The 17,552-nt window shown below is 43.3% G+C and overlaps 1 protein-coding gene across 2 annotated transcripts in view; it reads right to left on the bottom strand.

Annotated features, from left to right (window-relative positions):
* The window catches only part of Nell1 (neural EGFL like 1), an 884,393-nt gene that overhangs the window by 602,653 nt on the left and 264,188 nt on the right, over window positions 1-17,552 (bottom strand). For both annotated transcript variants that reach the window (XM_051148614.1, XM_051148615.1), the window contains exons 10-11: window positions 16,192-16,265; window positions 7,721-7,820 (exon numbers count right to left, since the gene is read on the bottom strand). In XM_051148614.1, coding sequence (XP_051004571.1) covers window positions 7,721-7,820; window positions 16,192-16,265 — 174 coding nt within the window. The remainder of the gene's footprint in view (window positions 1-7,720; window positions 7,821-16,191; window positions 16,266-17,552) is intronic.

Here is a 17,552-nt window from a genome sequence, read left to right as displayed (position 1 = left end):
TCCTAACTGTAATTTTGCTACTGTTATGACTAATAATGTAAGGATATGTGTTTTCTTATGGTCTTAGGTGACTCCTGTGAGTGGGTCATTTTGACCCCCAAAAGTGTCATGGCCCACAGGTCGAGAGCTACTGCCATACAGAGAAACACAGCCTGCCCCAGCTCTCTTGCCAACAACATATTCCTTAACAACAAGATAAGCAATTTACATTTGAGCTATCTATGTACCTGGGCATTCAGAACGCACATCCCAAACCCCTCCACCCTAAGCCAAATTTCAGGAAGTCTACACAACCTCCATTCCCAGCTATGTGCCCAATCTAGTAATCCATACGAAGAGCAATGGCATGCTGGCCCATGTGCCTCAGAGGTAGAGTCAGCGCCATCCACCAATTGGTTAAGAGAGATGCTTTATGAAAATGGAATGACCTTAGAGCCCCATAACCAGAACACATGGTACAAGAGAAATAGAGACTTGGAGGGTGAAAAGATCCCTTTAGCCTATGTGGACAGACCACGATGCCATCAGGACAGGACTGCCAAAGGAGAGTGGGCTCCGTGTCTTGGCAGATTCTGTCTTAGGAAGCACTCAATTTCTTCTGAAGCCATTAACACTTAGCTGTCTTCCAGTACAAAGCCTGTACTAGCCCTAGTTTCCAGGTTTCCCTCTGGATCAATGGACCTCTTTCTGGGCTATCAGAGACCTTTGCCCACTAGAGCACTTCCATGGTCACCGAATCCCATCTTCTCTAGACAGTGTTGTCCTTCAAATGCCTCTGCCCACAGCACAACAGCTGCATTACAGCTCTTTCTTCATGGCTTGAGCTAGCTCACGTTTGCAGTGTTTTGATCTGACCCATCTGTCAACATTCAAAGGACAGCCCCCCTGCCATGAAACACTGCCAGTTCCTCTGTGTGCACATGAGCCCAAGTTCTCATTAAATGTCTCCGTTCCAAATCTCTTTCCACCTCTAATACCCTGGAGTCATCTAAGATGGTTTCAATTATAAACCCACCTGAAATGATTGGCAAGAGTGGGAGTGAAACTCACGTGGTAGCGGGAGTCTTTGGGAGGATTTAATTGAAGAGCATAAAATCTTAAATAGTACAAATAATCCCAGCTAATTTCAGTCCAGGCCAGATGACAAGGCAAGTGAGCATGAATTAAAATTACAGATAAACACATTTGGAACAGATGTTGGGAAGAACTTTCTTCCAACACCCAAAGTCATAAACATGAAGCGAAACCCTCCAAAGTCATTGGCGATGCTGAAGATACAATTAGAGCTGATTATGAGGGAAATAAAACTCGGAGAAGTGTGTTGAGGGTTCCAGGATGGGCCGGATGATTGGTGTGTTTTCCTGGAGTGGTCTTGAGAACTCACGGTCAATATTATTTGCTCCTATTTTTTTTCCCCAGCCTTGACTCAGAGTACCAGAAATCCACGGGCAATATTTCCTGCTGGGTGTACATTCAGTCCTTCATTGACTTTCCCAGGAAGGATCATAGCTGCCACTCCACTGTCCACTCTGCCTTTCCACCTAGTGACCTCACACTGCAAATATGCAGGCCTCTGCTATGGCCATTACTTCAAAGCAATGAGCATAAACAAATGTCACAGGTGGTTCTGAGATGTCAGAAAAAAGGCCACAGCAATGGTCAGTCAGGGACACAGAGTGTCCCAGAGGGCTCTACACAGGTGACTGAGACCTACAGATCCAGCAATAGCAAAGAGCCTCCAGCTGTGCCCATTATATCTGATATCATGCATGGGTATCCCTGCACTGTCCTATGACTCTTTTCCTAAGTCTATCTTGGCTGCACCAACAGCCTTGTAGATTCAGCTGCCTGTTCAGTTGGTTCTTTTATCTTCCTTAAAGGCAGAGGAAATTGTCCAGCATATTTGACATAACCCAGGATTTGAAAGGAGCTGAGTACCCAATCTCCTGGTCTAAATTCCAGGTTAGCTGATGCAATGAACACTACCAATCACAATATGCTGTTATGCTTAGCTATAAAGTCTCAGATTCAAATTCTACAAAGGCAAAAAAAAAAAAAAAAAAAAAAAAAAAAAAAAAAAAGAACCCTCAATATAAAACAAAGGTCTGTATCTTTCATCTTGAGTAGTCATTGGAGTGATAGCAGGCATACAAGAATATATATATACACATACATACATACACACACACATATGTGTGTGTGTGTGAATCACTAATTTAATAAAAAGTAATAATGTCATGGCCAAACTAACATTATAACTTTAGTACATAAGTTTCAACACAGAAAAATGTACTTGATACTATTGTATTTGTAGAATATATAGAATATATTATCCCATGCCAAAAATGGTATTTAAAATCTTAAGTGTAAAAAACACAGAATAGCACCCCATACTCACAAGGTCTGCCCTGTCCCTTATATCAGAGACATAACATATTATCGTAACATTAGATCATTTGAAGCAATGTTATTTGTTAAGTTGGATATTATTATGGTAATCACATAAACACTGACATGGAGATGGAGGACAGTTCTCTCCTGTGCCCAGACTGTGCCTCTTGGGTAAGGTGGCCTAATAGAATCTTAACGAGAATCAATCCTGGAGAATGTCAAATTCCCAAAGCAAGAGAACAGCTTTAACTCAAACTTCCAAGAAATGGCATCTCTGACAACATCCCTCAGCATACAGACCTGGCACACCCAGGGAAACAGAGATGGTGGAAACACTCTACGCACGTGTATAGAGAACACAGCCATCTGGGTTTCCATCATCCGTCACACCAGGTGGCAGAAGCCATGCGGCTCTATCATCCACAGAGCCAACCCCAGAGACAATACATTTCATTTCATCAGACCTCACATCTGTATCTGGGTGCCTACAGGAGATGTCAGTCCACAAAACAAACAAGGTAGCCTTCTCACATGCAGGGTCAAAGCTGCATCGATAGGGGGCTGGAGAGGTGCCTCAGTGTGAGCAGGACCCAGATTCAGTTCCAAGCACTAGATGATGGCTCACAGCTGCCTATAACTCCTGCTCTCAGCGATCTGATGCCTTAGTCTGGCCTCTACAGGAAATGCATGTATATAATACACAGACATACATGCAGGCAAATGTTCCTGTACATACAATAAATCTTTTATTTTACTTACTTTACATAGATGTTGAGTGGTTTCTGCCTTTGTTTTCTTCATGTTGTGAGGAGGTAGGATAAAACTGAGAACTGATTTGTTTTTGTTTTTGGGTTTTTTTTGCCTAAGATGAAGTCCCTGAAGTCCATGTCTTCCCATGGTAATAGTTCAGGGCCCTCCTCATCTAAGACCAGACTCAGAAAACATAAACATAGGGAGAAAGATGGGAAACAGTGAGCGAAATGGGAGGAAGTGTGTTTCTCTCCGAACTGTGTGAGATTATTGTGTCGCTTCCTAATGAGGCTTTAAGGGATAAACTGGAACTCAGACAAACGGAGTCAGAATCGTAGTGAGAGTGGTTCAGGACCAAAAATGTTGAGTCCATCCTGAAAGATCTTTTAAGTTGTCGGGCTTTGTGGGGATGTCATAGTCCCTATCCTGATAGTGACCTTCCACATCGTGGTTGCATGCTGTGCAACCAGGACCAAACACATGGGCTCATGTTCTGGGACTCTCGGCTCCCATCACAGAGAGGGGGAGATAATGACGGTGGGTGCTACAAAGGCCTTGGTCAAAAAGAATGCTGTTTTATTATTTTGGTTTTGTTTTGTTTCGAGACAGGGTTTCTCTGTGTAGCCTTGGATGTCCTGGAACTCACTCCGTAAACAAGGCCAGCTTTGAACTCACAGAGATCTGCCTGCCTCTGCCCCCTGCTGGGATCAAAGGTATGCACCACCACTGCCCAGCATCTGGAACTTTATTAATGAATATGTCTAACTTCCATGCTTGGGGGAGGTGTAGAAAAAAGGTTAAATGTAGGGTGAACAGTTGATTGCTGTTCTTACCTCAAAAGCATCAAAGTTCCATCAGAAAGAATCTAGCTAACTGAGTATTTGACAGTGAGGGGCTGGGGATAGGTACAGATTCTAAACAGTAGCTATTATTAGCATTTTTAGCATGAAGAAAATTTTATTAGAGTTTTTTAAAAAATCCCAAGAGCAGGGAAGTTATAAGAGAATGGAGGACAGAGAGAAAAGTGTTGTGCAGCTGGAGTGCAGTCTACATGAAGGTGGGCTCCATGGCAGCCGGAGGCACAGAGAGGTGGCAAAGAAGACCAAAGTATTATTAAGGAAAGCATTCTTAAGGCAGAGGCAGAAGGAAAGAAACAAGACAAGGTAACCTTTCCAGGGTAACTCAGCAAAGGGGGCAGACTTGTGAAACCACGTGTGATGTTAGCATTAAAAAAGAGATGCCACGTAACCTGTATGAATATAGAGAGATTTATCTGGGGAAGGGAAGGGAGAAAGAGATAGATTCTGAGTGGTTCATGAGGGCAGAGGGGGGAGGAGGCGAAGACAGAGAGACACGGAGAGACAGTGGGAGAGAGAGAGAACAGGGAACAGGAGCACTCCTGAGAGAAAATGAAAGAGAGGTAAGAGAGAGAAATGAGGTGAGTGTGCCCTTTTATATCCTGGGCAGGGGCATACACCCGGTGGTAGGTAGCCTGTGATGATGTCAGAGGTTGCTAGGCAGCCTAGAGGCAGGCCACAGATATGCCAACAACATGGCTCGTTATGTACTGCAATAAGGACAGGAATCCTTGGAAGGAAAAGTACAATATGTCAATAAGGACTACACAGTCTACCCACCTCTTTAGCAAGGGGTAAGGTGAGCTTCCTTCCTTAGGGTGGCTCCTGGCCAGGTGACTGACTTGCCCAGCTGGAATGTTAGGTCTCCACCCAGGCCAAACATTGACCAGATTTCCCTTAATGGACCTTTCCTGCTGAATAGCTATGATTTTAGGATTACATCTTAAAGATTTGGAATGAATACTAGGTTCTCCAAATCTAACTAATTCTCCCTGAGTGAAAACTTCATAAAAAGAAGCAATGCGTGAGCTAACATGTGAAGATAGAAGAGCGGCCTTGGTAAAGAAGAGGATGCCAGAAAGAGGCAGCAAAGGAAATTAATTAGCAATCAAGTGTCACATAGATGTAAAGGATAAATAAAATGTCAAGAGAGGTGCTGGAAAGATGGTTCAATGGTTAAGAATTACTGGCTGCTCTTGCAAAGGACCCGAGTTTAGTTCCCAGCACCCCCACAACTGTTAACAAACATCTGTAGCTATATATAGTTCCAAGGATAACCCAACACCATGTTCTTACATCTGTAGGCAACGGGCATGTGCATGGAACACAGGTACACATGTCAGTCAAATACTTTTACACATAAAATAAAATAAATAAATCTTTTTTTAAATGTATTAAAAAAAATAAAATTTTTTTTGCCAGGTGTTGGTGGTGCACAACTTTAATCCCAGCACTTGGGAGGCAGAGGCAGGTGGATCCCTGTGAGTTCAAAGCCAGCCTGGTCTACAATGCAAGTCCAGGACAGCCAAGGCTACACAGAGACACCCTGTCTCAAAAAACCAAAAATAAATTAATTTAATTTAATTTAATTTTTAAGTCAAGAGAAGTAAAGACACAGAGGTTTAATTTTAATTTCCCTTACTTCCCAAGGAATCTGCCCACTGCATCTTTGCTGAATGTGGACATCTAGTTCTTCTGGATGACGCAGAATTCAGAACGCAAGAGAAGCTCTCACCTACACAAGCATTTCCAAAGAAACCCATTGCCCTCTTCCTCTAGATATTTCCTACTAGAGCAGGGCGCATGCATGGAAGGAAAGCCCCCAGCTCCACAGATTGCCCTGACTGAGGTGACTCTATGAAGTCTGTCCCCTGCCTCTTGTTCCTCTACACCACAGTCCTTCCAGTGGGAGCCTGGTGTGCCTGTGGGACAGCTCCCAGCAGCCCAGTTGATAAAGGGCGTGAGCTCCAGATAAGTACAAGCAGAAGCAGGGGCACCTATTGTAAACTGGGTCAGACCATGAAATTCTTCTTGATTTCTGTGCCCTAATCAATGTTTCTGCTCTAATGAAGCCATTAATCAGAGAAGATCTGCATAAACAGAGGCCCACTTGGCACCTCAACAAATAGCTAGTGATGGATTTTGCATTAAATTATAAGACCTACCTAACAACCTTATTGGTTCCCAATAAATGCACATCTCTCTGAAAATTCAGCTCAACATTTAGATATTTCTAAGATGTCTCAGCTGCAAACAAGCTTGTAGTCACATGCTCTACAGCTCTTCCCTTTGAAAGGAGACATACCCTCCAAGACGGAGGCTCACGAAACTCTAGAGGTTAAGTAAATTCACAAAACTTAAAAAGCTCCTGAAACTTAACAGGCTTAGACAGCTCAGAGAGGGCGACCCCTCAGGCAGGCTCTTGTAACTCCAATAAACTCATTGGTTCACCAAGTTAGGCTTGGGTGGAATGACTCCTTCAGTCTGTCCTCAGTGCCCTATCCAGGGTGGGCAGATGCTTATTTTCCCCAGGAAAATGTCATGGAAAGCAGAGGAAGTTCAGTCAGGGCCGATCAGCTGAAGGCAGAGTTACCATGTACCTGATTCTACAGCTATTGTTTTTGAGAGCAAGGAGATCTTACATAGCAGAACTCTGCTATGCGTAATCACAACTGCAGAAAAAGACACCTCATAATACTGGACATTTTCCATATACATCCGAAGGTGCCGGGTATGAAGTCAGCCAATCGGGACCCGCTACCAAGCGTTCCTATTTTGGACACAGCTGTGCCCACTCGCACACCTACACCCCCAGCTTCCTTTTTGCGCTGCGAGATTGGAGTTAAGGAGACATAATTCTGTGAGAGCTAAAATAGTCACTTTGTAGTAAGAAAAATATTGCAAACGCTTTCTAGGGAAAAAAGGAGGAGGAAAAAGAGAAGGAAAAAGGGGGCAGGTTAAGTGTGAAATGACCTGAGCTAAACTGTTAGACTCTGGGTCTTCTTTAACTCAGAAAGCACCAAAACTCAGTTAGGGAGGTTCCAGCTCCGTGGGTATTGGAGACCGTGAGGTGCTTAGGATAGGCACAGTTATGAAATAGTGGCTATGATTTTCACTGGACTGGTGTGTTAAGATTTTGAATAAATTCTAGGTTCTCCTAACTTACCGAATTCTCCCTGAGGGAGAACTTTAGGAAAGAATCAATTCACGAGCTAACGACTGAAGACGTAAGAATAAATTCGGTAAAGAAAGACAACTCAGAAAAAGAAAACAATACCTACCTAACAATTAATTAGCAAGGGCACTTATTTGAATTTTTGAGTCATTCTGTGGGAAAAGTGGCCTGTGGGTGAGGCAGGAAGGAATACTGTTCGGCCCCACTCAGTAAGAAAATGTAATAATGATGGTAATGGTTGTTATTACAGGAACTATCATTTGCTTTAATCTAGAAACTACTGCTTATAGGGTGTCTGTCACACGCTGGGCCTCCTGCTCCGCGATTACACGTTCTCCCATTTCATCTTCGCAGCAGTCTTATGAGGTGGATACTATTATTATCTTCATTTTACAATTGAGACAGAGAAAAGTAAGTGGGGCTCTGCAAGTCTCTGAAACTAGGGTGCAGTGAGCAAGGCAAGCTGTATTCATACCGAGCTCCCCAGCCTAAGCCACCGCCAGCCCCACCCCGAAGCCGCCGCCCCGCCCCCACCATGCCCGCTCACCTCGGCAGACCCTGCAGCACTGGTTCTCAGGAAGAATATGGTCCTTTTCAGAGCAGTTCAAAGCAGGGCAAGCTTCTGTAATTTTTACCAAGACTCCACCCTAGAAGCCAAAGACCAGGAATGAGTTAGTTCATATAGGGAGCCAGTCCCGGGAACTTGTAACACTTCTTACTGCTAGCTTACAGAGGTAACCACCCAGATGCTAAGAGCCTTCTAGGGAATTCCACTGAGAAGTATAATCCTGCAAGCCAAATTCATGAGTCCAGGGAGAGAAAGCAGGCTTCCTTTCTGTATCGAAACAGCCTGGGTTTCAACAAGTTCTATTCATTTTTTTTTTTTTTTAATTCTCTCTTTTAATGCAAAGGGATGCCCACAGGGATGTGCTGATAATTTCCGACAGCTTGACTGCAGAGTGCAGCAGAGGCATCCTGTGTCAGACACCGAGTTCTGTGCCGTAAAATGCAATAGTTCGCTTTGTGCAGCTCATGTTGTGTAGGGCAGGCTTCTGTGAAGCAGTCCCAGCATTCCACAGGCCACAAGCCTTGTCACTAGACATGGACTGGGTGTCTTCCTAGTTCGCACTGAACTTAACAATTCAGGTGGAATGAGGTATACAATTCCTAAACTAGGAATGCTAATACAGTACAGAAATTCCTTCTAAAATGTGTTTTGATAAAGGCAATGTAATGTGCTACAGAGAGTAATTGATTCTGCGCAGACAGGGAGAAATTATGAAGGGGCCACGTTGAGGGAATTTGGACAATTGTATAAGAAAGAGATTTTATGGGCCAAGACTGTAGTCAAAGTACGTGGGCATGAAAGAGCATCAGTCAGCTTAAAAAAAAATAGATTTCCTCTGGCTGCAAATAACATAATTTACAATAACATTGTTAAATATTTGGATGATGTACACTTTCGGCCTCACTGAACTAAGTAAGGTCCTCCTGGTTGGCATAAATGGTGTCTGCATTTAGATTTATGCTGAATTTTTAAAATAAGCCCATCAATTACTTTCTTTTCAAAGGTTGAAGGGACTCTTAATTTAGGTTTTTTTTTCTCGCATCCTTTGCAGGATGTTTAAGACAGCCAAGAAGAGGAGTCTCACTTTAGGGCAAAAGGCAATCACAAACACAGGTGGGTGGTAGGGCAGGACTAGGCAGCACAGCCATGAGTGTAAGAGAGACAAGACAGCATGTTTTATATTTCCAAGAGGCTCACTACTCCTCTGTCCACCCTCCCCCTTCTCAGCTCTCTGGTTTGGCAGAATTGACACTCATTCCTAGAGATGAGCACAGCCATGACGTCAAACGCCAAATATAAATAGGAAACGCAGACTCCTGTTTGACTGCTACCACGGTGTCATCATGGAGTGAGCCACAGACACCAGATACCTGCAACATGCCTTCCTCTTCTTTCTTGAAGTTCCCTACCCAGCCAGCCATGCTCCTAGCATTCTCTCTCATGTTTTTATTTTTTCCCTCTAGTGTTCTTTCTAAACTCCCACTTTTCTCCTGATTCCATGTGGAACTGTCTCTAAGATTCAATAACTAACTGATCCTGTTTCTGTTATGCTCAGTCCTCTTAACCCCAGCAGATTCTATTCTCGTTCCTCGGGTACGTGACGGTGCTGACCTACCTCAACAATAAGTCCTGGGCCTAAGACTGCGGGCATTGGAGTTAAACCAATGATTCCAAAGCAACAGAAGCGAAGCATCTTGCTGCCGGGAACTGGACTGAATGGAAAGGGACATGAATGGCTTAGTAGCAACTCCAATCCCATCATTCCATAGTGATATACTGGTTCCAGTGCATTCCCTCTGGTATGGCGAAGAACTGCTGAGTATTTTTTTTTATCCAAACTATGCCCCCATCTCCAAGCTTTCCTAACATCCTAACACTGATTGGATCACCTCTGAGAGAGGGCTCAAGGGTCACTGCATCCATTCAGAAAGCTGGAAACTACGTTCAAGTTCTACAACCCCCTCCCTAATGTCCATGGCCCAAAGCACCTGGCTGAATAGTATGTGAGGCCTATACCTACAAAATGAACAGTCTCCAAGGTATAATTCATGTTCTGCGGTGTCCAGTAGGTTCAGGCTATATGTGCCATTTCTCTGAATCCTTCCTTTGCTCAGGTTCTCCCCATCCCCCACCTAATGAATCCACAGTCTAATGATCCTGCTGGGAGCATTCCCTGAACAGATCGCTCTTGCTGGAGTCCTCAATGCAGAGTCAGCTGCTAGGGTTACCCAAATTAAGACAATCAATATGAGTTTCACTATACCATTAAAGCTGTTCTCAAAATGCAGACTGCTAAAGAACTCCTCTCTGGGTGGTCAGATTCTATGTGATTTTCAAGTTGCTTCCTTGCATTTTTCCCTCTAAATACAACATTTTTCAGCATGGATATGTGTTAGATATTTATACATATGAAATTATATAAAAACAATACTTTAAATACCACAGAAGACTTCTTTTTTGTTTGTTTGTTTTTCCACAGAAGACTTCTTAAAAGCAATCTTTCTTGAGGCTTTCTTTCTATAAAAGAAGCTTGCTTGCCCTAGCTACTGATTCTGTAAGTCAGCAATTCTTTTTTTTTGTTTGTTTTCTTGTTTGTTTGTTTGTTTGTTTTGTTTTGTTTTGAGACAAGGTTTCTCTGTGTAGCCTTGGCTGTCCTGGACTCGCTTTGTAGACCAGGCTGGCCTCGAACTCACAGGGATCCGCCTGCCTCTGCCTCCTGAGTACTGGGATTAAAGGCGTGCGCCACCATGCCCAGCCTAAGTCAGCAATTCTTTTTACATGTTTTTTAATATGCAGAAGTCAATTCTCTCCTTCCACTACGTGTGTTATGGAGTCTGAACTCAGGTTGCCAAGCAGGTTCTTTTGCCTGCTGAGTCATCTCACTGGCCCCGACTTGAGGACTCTAATCAACCTTTTATACATTTAATGAGTAAGACTCAATACAAAGTTTAAACTGAGACAAATCTATTTGCATATTTTAAAAATAATATGAACTGTCACTATTGTTATGTAAGTATACTTACATCCATTTAGGCCAAGAAGAAATGTTTTTCAACTCTATTTTGAAAACTGTCATTACCGCTTTTGAATCTTTCTGACTGTGTTACGTTGTGACCTCTGCACTGAGTTCTGGGTTAGTGGGAAAACACAATTATTCCATTTTTCCTATTTTAGAGTAACTAACCCATGTCAGTGTTCAGATGTAAACATTCTAAGTTCTATTCAAATCACCCCACCAGGCTCCAAATTGAATATATAAACATCTGCAGGTTGAAAACTGCCACTGTGCTAAAGAAATGTTGCTGAAAAAAAAAATGATAATTGGTCAAATGTAAATAAGACTGTTAGGAGAGTCATTCAGCTTGGTTTAAAAATGATGTGTTGGGAGTTTGCTGTGAGATCGCATCTTCTAGTAACATCAAAGCTGCATCTGTAAGGTCTGTCTCTCCAGCCTGGCTGCCTAAGCAAAAGCCTGATAAAGACAACACCAACAGACATGCCAAAGAGAGTAGGGGCAATCCGCACAAGGCCTCCACTCTTCTGAAGACTAAAACAACTAAGGAGTGCTGAGAGCAGGAAAAATAGTCTTCCCCATGGAAGAGTACACCAGCTACCAGCTGCTTATCCAATACCAAATGGCCAGCCCTGAAAATGTACATATGCGTAACATTATACAGACTGAGCAGATTGTATTTAGGAACATATGTATATACATATCTGCAGGCAATAACAATAAAAAGAGAGAACATGGACTTGAAATAGAGCAAAAAAAAATGGTATATGGGAGGGTTTGGAGGGAGAGAAGGAAAGGAAGAAATCTTTGTGTTATAATCTCAAATTTTTAAAAAGTAGAAGAAAGCAGTCTAAAAAAAAAAATAGCATGTTGGCCAAAGAGATAGTTCACTGTTTGTAAGCTTATGATGCTCTTAGAAGGACCAGAGTTTGGTCACCAGAATCCACATCACTTAGCTCACAACTCCTCCAGGAGACCAATCAGCTTTGCATTCTGAGTGTACCTGTTTTCACAGACACACAGACACAGAGAGAGGGGGAGGGGCAGGGAGAAAGAGAGCAGGAAATATTTTTTATTTAAAAATAATGCCATAACTTCTGGGGACACTTTAAAGGGATCTGAGACAGTAGTTGTCTCTTATTCAAGCCCATAAAACAGAAATGGGTGAAAGTCCAGGCAGCCTCTCATCAATGGGAAAATCCTCATCGGAAGCAAAGAACACAGTCATTATTTGAGCAAATATCTCCTCTACTCTCTCAAGAGAGTACCTGTTAGAGTATCACCGTAGGTGTCTTGGGGGGAAATGGGTCTATTATATACAGCAGAAGCCATGCAGTGCTGGGGATTCAACACTGAGAAGGGCTGCTTAGGGTAGACCAGTGTCATCCACACCCAGAATCCTCTGGTCATACTGACCCCAGATCCTCCTGTGGCCTTTTATAGAGCCTTCCTTTGTTCAAGAATCAATCTGCCCTAGCCTGACTGACTGTGTGTTCCCAGTTACACTGAAAGGTAAAATTATTCATCTGTGCTAGTTAACACTGGTTATCAGCCTGACAAGATGGAGACTCTCTTCTCTTATGTGACTAGAATTTAGTCCAGAAGTGCCTGTAAAGGATTGTCTAGATCAGATAGATGACGAGAAGAACCAACCTAACCATAGGTAGCACCATTCCTTGAGCGACTGCATTAGGGGGAAGCGACCCGCACCAGCATTCATCACTCCCTGCCTCCTGACCACAGGGGCAATATGCCCATCAGCTCCAGCTGTCATGACTTCTCCACCACAATAAGCCTAGAGGGAATACTAAAGATTGAACAGAAAGAATGGAGCTGGAGGATGGAAAGGTATGCCGCAAAAAGAGTACAAAGGCCGTTGTACTCATCAGCTGTGCCTAATGGAAGCCCTGCACAGGACTAGTCTCATCAACTCTTCATCAGGAATGGGGAAGAGAGCCATGATGTCCCACCCACCTCTGAAGGACTACTGACATCTAACAGTTGCTGGGAGAGGAGTGTCATTTTCTTCAGTGGTGTAGCCACTGATAAGTTACCCCTCGTTCCAAACATAACTCCCCACACATGCTCATGCAAGAAGCCCTAGTTCAACTTTGTGGTTCCTGCACATGCATGAAAAGAAATGAAAGTAGGAGTGGGACTTTTTGAAAGAAGAATGGTAGCAGTAGGAAGGGAGTGAGAGAAGGTAACAGGGCTTGAAAATGGATAAAACTCATGGTCACATGTGGGAAACTTAAAGAATAAAAAAAATTAAAATATTTTTCATGTGTGAGCGAAGAAAAACCTTTCTCCCTTACATTGCTTCCATCAAGAGTATTTTAACATAACAAGAAATGAAGCAAACCCACTACCTTGCTAAAATTCAAAACCATAAACTATTACAAATAATTCTAAGCCTGAGGAGTGACCACAGAAAAGCTAAGAAAGTAAGTTACACAGCCATACCACACAGTTCTGACTCCAGCTGGTCCCCTCACTCTCCTGAATCCTGAGTCCCATATCTGTGTACTACATACCTTGTAGGGGCATTACTAGATGTAAATGTGGTAACATGTTTTAACTGTCTTAGGTAATGCTCAAAATATAATAAGTACACAAGAAATGTTACCTGTTAAATATTATTGTAAATGACTCATTTCCCAGTGTACAGAGAAGCTCATTAATATTTATAGAAAGTCAATAAATAAATCACTTTTCAGAGCAGGGTGAGATTATTCCTATGAATAAACACACGTGCATGCATGTATGGCACATGCTGTTTGTGCAAAGAGTTCTCTGGCCCAATTTCTTTCTAAATTATCAATCTTGAACATAAAGGAAAATGAACTAAAGTATACATGTCTGTTTCATGCCATAGGTTACTGGGATAAGCCACTATTTCAGCCCACATCCATTTATTCTATATGTCTCAAATGTGTCTGCTCTGATCGTATCTGACATCATCAAGTATATAGGCACAATGGAGACTTCTGGGAGAATTACCAAAGCCTTCTGCTGAAAATGCAAAAAGGGGTACATCTAATGAGTGTCAGTTCTGTGGCTTATGCTGTGACCACAGCACAGTGGGCAGAATAGTCTTTAAATATTCCACTGATCCCTGGGGCAAGAGAGAAAAACAAAGGCAGAATCTAAAATTGATTGCCCTCCACAGAAGTAAAGCCATTTACAGAGACCATGCCGTCTTGTCTTGTATGCAAGGAGGGTGGACTAGGCCATGTGAGATAAGAGCTCATGTTCACTGACGATTTAGTGCCAGGCACCATTTTTTCTCTGTGTGCTCAACATGCCCCATTGTGATGCACCTATCTCAGGTTGAAGATCATGCCACCTCCCAGGCCTTGGTTCTTGGTTGATAAAGAGATGGAAAAAGTCCTCATTGGCAACTCATGCCCACTCTTTGACCCTGGCAAAGGAGGCCTAACCCGCAGCAAATACCAGACCCAGTGTCATTCAGTTGCTGTGACAAACACCTAACCAAAAGCAGCATAAAGGAGGAATGGGATTGTTTGGTTCATAGTTAAAGAGTATAGTCCATCACTTCAGAAAGGTCAAGGCAGGAACTTGAAGCATCCACAGCCAAGAGCTGAGTGACAGACAAGTGTACCCCATGCCACCTGCTCGCTGGCTTCCATGCTCAGCTACCTTTCCCCACTCTTACACACAGTCCAGGGCCTAGCACAGGGAATGGTGCCGCCCACAGTGAGCCAGGTCAATCAACAAACAAGACAATCCCCACAGGCATACCCGTAGGCTCACCTTATCTAGATAATTCCTCAACTGAGGCTTTCTCCTAGGTGATTCTAGGTTTATACACCAACATTTATAACTAACCATCATACTGCCACATCCACGTACTCACTAAACTAGCTGGACCAACAGAGTCTATGGCCTTCCTGATGCTGGGCACGTAGGGATGATGGGGAACACAGTGATGAAATTCAAGGGGAATAACCCTCAGAAGATGCTGCCAGTAAGAGACCTGATACAGGAAAGAGCCTTTTCCCATAAGGCCCCTAAAAGAAGAGATCTGGGTTCTTTTTTCATTGGGATCTTAGAAAACAAGATTGAAGGTGCCTCAAGGTTGACACCCAAGGTGACATGTAGCTGCCACACACACATTTGTGAATGTACACACACATACAGAGGGACAGACATGGGTACATGGCTCATGTATTGCTTTTAGTCACCGTGTTTTAGGGAGTTGGCTTCATAGCAATAGACAACCAAACCTATTGAGCTCATCTTTTCCATTTGCTCTCCACACCCACCTTCCCCACAGAGCATGGTCCTCCTCTTGCTCAATTAAATATAAAACTTCTGCCTAATTAAGGCATCTAACATATTTTGGGTCTCATGATCCCACTCTATTTCACTCAGTACCACAGTTTTCTCTTGGGAATGGGCTTCTCCCCTCTAAGTGACCAGCTCCCAACCCAGCCAAGTTTTCCCCCTACTGAACATGCTGGATTTTATTTATAGGACAAGTTATGCCTAACACTTAAATGTGTAGCTAGAACTTAAGGGCCATAGATATGATTAGGAGGCATCCACTGCAGCAGATATGCCTGCCATATTCCTCAATATAAGACTGTGGCTGTTGTGTCTACTACTTCTTGACTTCTGAGAGTTCTGGACTCTTCTAAGCCCCACCCTAATCTTTTGCATTTTTTTTTAAACTCTGCAATTGCCTTAGTATTGCATGCAAAACAATTGTCCATTTTTTGCTAAAATTACCCAAGGAAGGTTTCTGTTCTTTGTAGCCAAGGATATAAACTGGATTTCTCTTTGATATGCCAGGCACCCTGACATCATCGGCATTTGGCCTGAGCATCCAAAGCCAACCATGTAATAAGCATCTTCAATCTGTGTCCACATAGTTCCTAAACCCTCCTCTTTATCCATCTTGCTTGTCATAGCCACCAGTTGGGACTTAGTCAATTCCTGTCCATGATTGTTCAACTGAACCCAGTGTTCTTCCAATTACCCATCTACTGCAGTCATAGTGGACCCCCAAAATACATTTATGCTATGACATGTCTACATGCACTTGCTGGGGGCACTTGTCTCTATGAAGGTCAAGTCCAGGAGAGTGTTTTCTCACTTGTTCTATGGATCTTTTTAAAATCATGCTTCCATATGTTAGATCCTGACTACAGTCTGCCCCCCCCCCCTCCCAGGGCCAGCTCTCAACTTCTCCACCATAGCAGCTCTTATCTCATTTTCCTTTTCAGAGCCTTCCTGTATTGACTGCTTCTCAAGCTAGGTTACCCACTCGAATGCAAGCTCATCATCCAGAAATAGTGGCTATATCCTCTCTATCCTTTGCACTTAGGCCAACATGCCCCCCAAACAGAGGATCACCAACACAGCTATCTTCTGTCCCCTCTGCGGAAGTGACATAGACCACAGGTAAACTTACTCGGCATTCCCGGCAGCTCTTGGATAAAATCCGCTGGCCCTCAGCAAGAACTTTTCCTCCATAGATACATTTTGCTGCAAGAAAACAACAACAACAACAACAAAAAATCAGTTCACGTCTAGTGTTATGCTATGCTACAAACTGTCCGCAGAGGCTCCACCCAATGGCAACGGATCTCACAGGAACATAGAGTCCCTGAGTCTGAGTGATATAAATTCCATCTAATGCAAAGCATAGGAAGAGCAGCATGAACAGGCCCTGAAGCCCTCAGCCAGACTCCCAGCTTTTTTTGAGTTTACCTCACCTTCGTAGCAAAGCTATACAGTTAGTGGGAAAAATAGCAAACAAACAAAAACAGAGAAGAAGTTCATATTTTAAGAGATTAAAACAAAACAAGTTAGACGTCCATGAGCAATTAGAACAAGTTTTATGTTTGGCTTTTCTGTTTTTTGGTTTTGCTTTGTTTTGTTTTTGTCTGGGGGGCATTGCTGTGTGTGTGTGTGTGTGTGTGTGTGTGTGTGTGTGTGTGTGTGTGTGTGTGTGTACATGTGTGTGTGTGTATGTGTGTGTGTGTATTTACCAGTGAATGTAGAAGCATGTGCAAATGGTAGCTTTCTATCAACATCAGGTGTCTTCCTTTGTCCCTCTCCATCTTACTTTTTGAGATGGGGTCTCTTACTGAACCTGGCACTCACTGATTTAGACAGACTGGCTGCCCGGTGGCCTCCAGGATCTGCCTGCCTCTGCCTTCCCAGAGCTGGCATTATGTAGCCACAGCTTTTTATTGGAGCACTGGGACTCTGGACTAATGTCCTCATACTTGCATTCCTAGCACTTTACCTTCCGAGGCATCTCCCCAGCCAAGTTAGTAGTAGTTTTGATGGAGACATCCCTGCTATCAGATGTACCTCTGAGTAAAAGGCATATATTCTGTTCTCCAAAACTTCATATCACAAAGAGGATCCCCTATGCGCTTCTTTACAATCATGAGAGGTGATAGCCCTAAGCCTAGATGCACTTAGACAACCAAGACATTCTAGCCAACCTGGCCAATTGTTACATCATCATACTGGAGGGGAGGCCTTGAGAAAGGTGAGCTGTGTGTGCTAAGAGGGAGGCCAGAAAGCAGAAGCCAGCCCTGTACAAAATTTCAAAGAGAAACAGCTCAATTTAGATTCTGCCCAGGTTCAGTCCTTGGCTGCACTTGCTGACTCACTTTATGCATGTACAGAATATGTCAATTTGCTATGACCCCTCTCTGATTCTACTAGATTTCGCAGCCACTTCAAGAGGAGCAGAAAGCAAAGGTCTGATTGAACTCTTTCCAGGCCTGATAAGGGCCCTGCTTGCCCTGGCTCTCT

Source organism: Acomys russatus, chromosome 7 (assembly GCF_903995435.1).
Source record: "Acomys russatus chromosome 7, mAcoRus1.1, whole genome shotgun sequence".
Lineage (NCBI taxonomy): Eukaryota > Metazoa > Chordata > Mammalia > Rodentia > Muridae > Acomys > Acomys russatus.
This window is presented reverse-complemented; position numbering and strand designations above follow the sequence as displayed.